Genomic DNA, 6773 nt, shown 5'->3' with positions numbered 1-6773 from the left:
TTCCATTTAAAGTGACATTATTCGAAATGGGATTATTTATTTGATTTTTAGAGTCGCCACTTGGGAAAGGATTGGCTTTTGGTGTCCCAAGTCACCGATTTAATTTAAATCCCAAATCGAGGAACATTTCGACTTCCCAACTGGAGTCTGCGAACCAGAAATTCTGTGTAAGGAATTCTGTTGACCCGAGGGAAGGTGTTAGGCACCCCCGGATCCCGTGGTTCTAGCACGGTCGCTTAAATTATTATAGATGGCTAAAAATCTGATTTTTATACAAGTTCAAACTTATAGTGCAATTTTATAGATTATTTACCGCTTTCAATTATTTTTACGAAAGTGAACGCCGTTTAAGAGTGTGTTCTTGGATCACGTCACATGAAATGCACCCGGATCCTCGACACCTCTCATTCAACGTTTTGGGATTTGGATTTGGGTTGCATGAAATGCACACCCGAGTTTAGGAAGGTAAAATTATTAAATAACGCGCCTAAAGCGACTAGCGTGTTGGTATCTTTGCGGGGAACCATGGGAATTTGCTGGTCTTTTCTTGGTCTTCTTCTGCCATTAGAATTTGGTTGTAACCAGAATAGGCATCCAAAAAGCTCAATAATTCGTGCCCCGCCGTGCATCGATGAGCTGGTCGATGTGTGGTAATGGAAAGGAATCTTTTGGGCATGCTTTGTTTAGGTCGGTGAAGTCGACACACATCCACCACTTCCCGTTTTTTTTCACCACGACCACATTGGCGACCCACTGAGGGTACATTGATTCTCGGATGGAACCATTAGCGAGAAGCTTATCGACTTCTTCACTAACTGCATCGTTGATAGCGACGTTGAACTTTCTTTTCATTTGCTGCACATGCGGGTAAAGGGGGTCGACATTCAGCTTGTGTGTGGTGATGTCCCTTGGGATTCCCGGCATATCTGAATGGGAAAAGGCAAATAAATCGGCATTGTTAGTTAAAAATTCATGGAACTTGCCTGGTTCTGAAAGGTTGTGCCTGATATAAGTTTTTTTCGTGCTGTCGTTGTTGTCCAATAGAACAGGATCGAGGTCCTCTACGGTTGACTTGCAGGCTTCTACGACATCTGGGTCTTTGATGGCCTCTATTTGTATGCCGGGCTTGGCTCCCGATATGGCTGATTGATATGCTTCCGCACTTGCTCCCTTTAGTTGCTGGGTGTGTGTGCAATCTTGGGCGATTCGGTAGCATTCTTGGGCGGTGCGTGGCTCGCCTCAGATGCTGAATATTCCCCATGGAGTAGGAAATTTGATTACTTGATAGAAACTTGATGGGACGGCTCTCATGGCGTGTATCCATGGGCGCCCTATGATAGCTTTGTAGGCTGTTTCCTGGTTCATGACGTGAAAGGTCATTTCCAGAGTGACTCCTCTGGCTAGAACGGGCAGCACTATCTCTCTAGAGGTTCGTTCCACTGCATTATTAAAACCTGTTAGCGTTATGCAGCGCGGTATTATTTTATCCTCGAGTCTCATCTGTATGAGGACTCGTGGGTGAATAATACACGTACCGCTTCCGTCATCTACCATTATTCTTTTTACATCGGTATCCGCAACATGTAAAGTTATAACCAGAGTATCATAGTGAGGGAAAGACAAATCGTTGGTATCCGACTTATCGAAGATGATACTGTCTTAGAGGCTGTTGTACCGTTCGTGAGCGACTGTCCGTTTGAGTTTGTGTGTAGTGGTGAATTTTACATGGTTGAATACAGTATCATCGCCGCCGCTGATGATCATTTGTATGGTACGAGCGGGTAAAGGTGGTTTTTGGGGTCCTTGAGGTTGGTCGCGTCCACGGGCGAAGTTAACCCGTCCTCGACCGCTCAGCAGTTCCTTCAGGTGTCCCTGGTTTAGTATTCTTACTACTTCCTATCGCAGACCTATGCAGTCCTCGGTCTTATGCCCTCTTTCCTGATGGAATTCGCACAGAACATTCGATCTCCGGGTGCTCGGATCGGATTTCATCTTTTGCGGCTACTGTACCTTTGTGCCGAGCTTTTCTAGTGCATACACTATTTCTGAAGGAGAAACACAAAAGTTATGAGCAGATAATAATGGAGGCATACCTCTTTCATTCGGTGTGGAGCGGTGTGTCGAGGAGTGGCATTTGCATGTCGGGGAGGAGGTGGGATGGATGTACGGATGTAGGGCTTATGCCTTTCTCAACTGAAATGGGGTAGTTGATCCCTTCGGCCACCGTTGCGGCGATCTCTCCTTGTTTCGATTTGGACTGATGTTAGCCATTGAATTGGACTATTTAGGTCGTCCTCGTTTGCCCTTACTTCGGCACAATAGGCATTATGGATTTCTTCCCAAATGGTGGGAAGATATTTCATGAGCCTACTTAGCAGTTTTTTGGTTGCTTTCAACCCATTTCTATTTAGCCCATTTTTGAAGGTCGCTACCGCCATCCCCTCTGATACGTTTTGTAGGCTCATTCTTACCCTGTTGAATTTGGCTAGAAGTCCCTGAGTCATTCGCCCTTCGTCTGCCTAATGGCGAAGATGTCGTTTACCCTGGCTTCTGCCTTTTTCGCTCCCGCGTGAGCGGTAGTTGAGAATACCACATTTGCGCTCCCCTTGTCAGGGTTTCGCCGAATTTTTTCAGTAGCACCGATGACACATGTTCTTTCGACAGATCGTTGCCTTTTACGGCTGTGACGTAGTGGATTATGTGATCTTCTGAGTCCGTAGTACCATCATATATTTTCAAATATGGTGGCATTTTGAAGGTTTTTGGGATAGAGTGGGGGGCTGCCCCTTTACTGTATGGTTGCTCGACGAATCGACCGACATCCCGTTTTGGTAGCAACTTCGGAGCGCCCGGTATTTTATCGACCCTTTCTTGATGTTCCTTCATCTGATCACGGAGCGTTTTGTTCTCATTTTTCGTTTCTTCCATTTTCTTTAAGATGGCTGCAAGTGCATCATTACCTGTATCGACGACAATATGAGTGTTGCCTGTGCGTGGAGTTTCTAGCTAATCGGCGACCGTTACGATGTCTGCATGTATTGTGTCTCCGATATCCCTTTGAACATGTTTGTCGAGTATGTTACTTAGAGTGTTTGTCAACCACTCTTTCAACAGCCTTTTCATAGATGGTGGTGCTTCACCTGCTGTGGATGTTGAGGTTCCCCTCTCGTGTAAGGCAGTCACGCTTTCATGCGGGAGGGGGGGGGGAGGGGGTTGAGGTATCTCCCTCAGGTGTAGGGCTTGGAATTGCGTTTTCGTTATCTTCCCTACCGGCTTCGTTGATGGAATCTAGAAGGTTGTTCGTGACACCTACTATTGCCTTTAATCTTGCGTCCCCCTTTCCTTCCATTGTCGGTTTTTGCAAGGTAGAGAAGAGGTGATCATCCCTTTCAAGGATCTAGATGAAACTAAAATCTTAGCTAAAGAAATTCCCACAGACGGTGTCAAATTGTTTGACCAAAAGTTATCGAAACCTTTTTGATTAAATCAATTAGAGAAGATGAAGAGGTAAATCTCAGCTAAGAATAATGGAATCTAGATTGAAAGATATAAAGGATGAGCGCAATGAATAATGTTTCTTAATACTACGAAATTGAACGATTAAGCATTGATATGATAACTTTGAATGTGGGAAGATATTGTAATGAATATTCTTGCTTTTTCCTCAAGTGCCCAAGAAAAAAGCCCCCTTTATAGAGTCTTCTCCTTCTATTTATAAGGGACAATCCCCTCCTGAACCCTAAAAGATATAACAAAAAAGAATATTCCAAAGTATATTCTGACGGCCTCGTGCTGCACCTACATTACTACCAATGTCGTACGTTCTCCAGCCGCTACCAATCATCGCCTTCCTCAACGACCAAAGAACGCCGTATCGTGATGGTCCCGTCCCTCGTCAGTGGCCGTGGTAGTCCAAATTTGGACCCATACAATATACACACAAACATACAAATGCACTTTTATAACTTGAACATGCATGCCAGGGCACGGTGTATAGTTAAAAATCTTACACTTATTTCTTCTTTTATCCTTTTTCCCCTTTTGGAGTGAGGAAGGCTCAAATAAGAGGAAGAAAATGAAAAACTGACAGTGAGAATTGAATGTCGCACCTGTAAATACTTATTAGAGAACACGCTTTTTGTTTAAAAGTAACAATAGGAATATTATGAACCATTAAGAAAACAGCCAAACTAAAATTTAACGGATGAAAATAGTACTCTGTTAGATTCGCATTGTTTCACAAGCTTCGTGGTCAGGTTGGCATAAGAGGGTTTGTCCGTACTCCTTTTACACAATATATATACAAGGTGAAAATTATTTTTATGTATATATAACAAATATTGAATTCTATTGACTTCTTTGTGTATTAACTTATTTATATTTTTAACCCCGTAATAAAAATTTCGATTCAGTCATTGTCGTGAATAAAAAAAACATAGAAGAATTGAGCATGGTAAATTGTGTCCCACTGAGTCTTCGAGAGAATACCAATTTGGTAGGCGAATTTCCCGGACGGTGACACACGTTAAATGAATTGTAGCTGAGGTCTATGGTGGGGGCAGCAAATAAAAGTATTAAGTAGGATTGGGAGCGACTTGACACCTTTGAAAGTTATGCTTTTGTTGCTTTAATTTTGCACCATTTGGTACATACTTGTTCTTTGAATACCGTCCCTTGTCCTTTCATATAAAACGGTCCTGGGCCCAATGATAACCAAAGACCATAACAGAAAACACGGCATCTATTACTTTCCATCGTTTTGGTGATCGACTATTATTTCAAATGGATGATGAAAGATATATATGATGTTTGGTGGGCGAGATTCTTGCTTTAATTAAACAGTACCTATGGGAAGTAAGGGGAGTTAATTGTAATGTTCCCTAATATCATCGCGTATAAAAGCTCAGCGATTAAAAAATAGAAGAAAAAAATGATTAAAACGATAGCGGAGAAGTTAGAATAATGAACAAAAAAAGGTTGACACTTAAGTTTGATTACTTAAAAGATTTGAACTTTTGAAACTTTTAAAAATGTTATACAATGACATTATTTTATTGATATAAACATCCAATACTATAAAGATTAAAGTGTAAATAAGAAAAGAATGTATAATACAATATGGTGCTAATTAACTACTCCATATACTAATTAGTCCCGTTCTATAAGAGAACAGATAGGAGGGGAAACGTTTAAGCATGGCAGATTGTATTGAAATATTTTTTTCCTAGTTTACTTCTTAAAAGGGTAAAAGACAATGGGCTGGACTGCACCTTATTCTGTTGCATCTAGTGGCCTAAGAGTACATACATCCAGCAACAACTTGCTAATGTCCGATAGGAATTTTTACATTCCTATGCCATATACGAAAATATATTACCCTCAATATTTAAAGTTTGATATAATTACATTTAGTATACCTAATTACCAATTATATACCATAATTGGTTTTTAAGGATATTAATTACACTCCTAAATTAATGGTACCGTATATTCCTTCTAATACCACTTCCCCCACGTTTCTCTCTCCAATTCCCACACCTTCATCCACGTTTCCCTCCCACACCCACGATTTCTGTATCAAAATCCCATTATTTCTTCCATAGCCAAGGCTTTGAATTCAAATTTGGGTTTTCAAAAGACATTGTTTGTTTGGATTGGATGTTTTTGCAAAGAATTGAGAATTCTCTCTACGTCTCTCTCTATCTCACAATCCCAAATTTCAGTAATATAAGAGGAAAGGAAAAGAGAGCAGCAATTCCACCATTGACAGCCATTAAAAAGCTTTGAAGCTTTGAATTCTAATTTGTGTTTTCAAAATCATTATTTGTTTGGATTGGGTGTTGTTGTAAATAATTGGGAATATGGTTCGGAGTTTATATCTCAATTTTGAGGTTTTTTGGTGAAGATTAGACTTAGTTTTGGCTGAATTCAGATTGAAACTCGAAGAAGAAGAAGAAGACACGACATACATTATATTGCAGAAATTGTAGATAAATTGTAGAAAAATTGTAGACTGTTGTTTATTTATTTTTGAGTTTTGTGTTTTTGTGTTAAAAGTTTTAATGGGAGCTTGTTATTCCACTTCGTCTGTTTTGCAGCTAACTTGTGCAGAGGAGAAGATGTTTTTTAAGTTATATATATTGTTATACCTATAAATTCAAGAAAGTATGGTTCTATAGTATTTAAATAGGCGTGAATTTGTAGAATAGGTTGAATGTGAGGAATGAGTCAAATAAGACTCACAATGGCTTGTTCTCTACATTTAATCTACAACAAAACTACATATCATTTGAAAAATTAATATGAAAATACAGAATTTCAATGTTTCTACAAATTATCTACAAAATTTCTTAAGAAGATCTATCCCTTCATCATGTTTTTTTGGATTCCATATTTAGCATAGCAGTTTCGTAAGGAGTAACAAGAGCATATAGGAGAATCACAAAATTGTAGCATAATCGGGATTTTCGATATAATTGCATTTTTTGCAGAAGATTTGTAGAAGTTTTACTCGCTTTTGATTTGTGAAAACAGAAAACAAAGCATCTACAATCAGAATACAAATAATCTATAATTTATCGACAAAATATCTATAAACTGGGTACATTGAATTTTAATATCCCACTTCCCATTCAATTGTAGTATAATTGGGATGTTCGACATAATTGCATTTTTTGCAGAAGATTTGTAGAAGTTTTAGTCGTTTTTGATTTGTGAAAACAGAAAACAAAGCATCTACAATCAAAATACATATAATCTACAATTTATCTACA

General features: G+C 39.4%; 1 protein-coding gene across 1 annotated transcript; it reads right to left on the bottom strand.

Annotated features, from left to right (window-relative positions):
- Window positions 1–732: 732 nt before the first annotated feature.
- Window positions 733–1554, bottom strand: LOC109239808 (the record flags this gene model as incomplete). The annotated part of the gene is made up of 3 exons (XM_019406403.1): window positions 1536–1554; window positions 1282–1439; window positions 733–1179 (listed from the first exon to the last, which is right to left on the bottom strand). Coding segments are annotated over exons 1-3 (624 nt in total), but the record flags the coding sequence as incomplete, so codon positions are not given.
- Between the last annotated feature and the right edge of the window lie 5219 nt (window positions 1555–6773).

Source organism: Nicotiana attenuata, unplaced genomic scaffold (genome assembly GCF_001879085.1).
Source record: "Nicotiana attenuata strain UT unplaced genomic scaffold, NIATTr2, whole genome shotgun sequence".
In the NCBI taxonomy this organism is placed as follows: domain Eukaryota; kingdom Viridiplantae; phylum Streptophyta; class Magnoliopsida; order Solanales; family Solanaceae; genus Nicotiana; species Nicotiana attenuata.
This window is presented reverse-complemented; position numbering and strand designations above follow the sequence as displayed.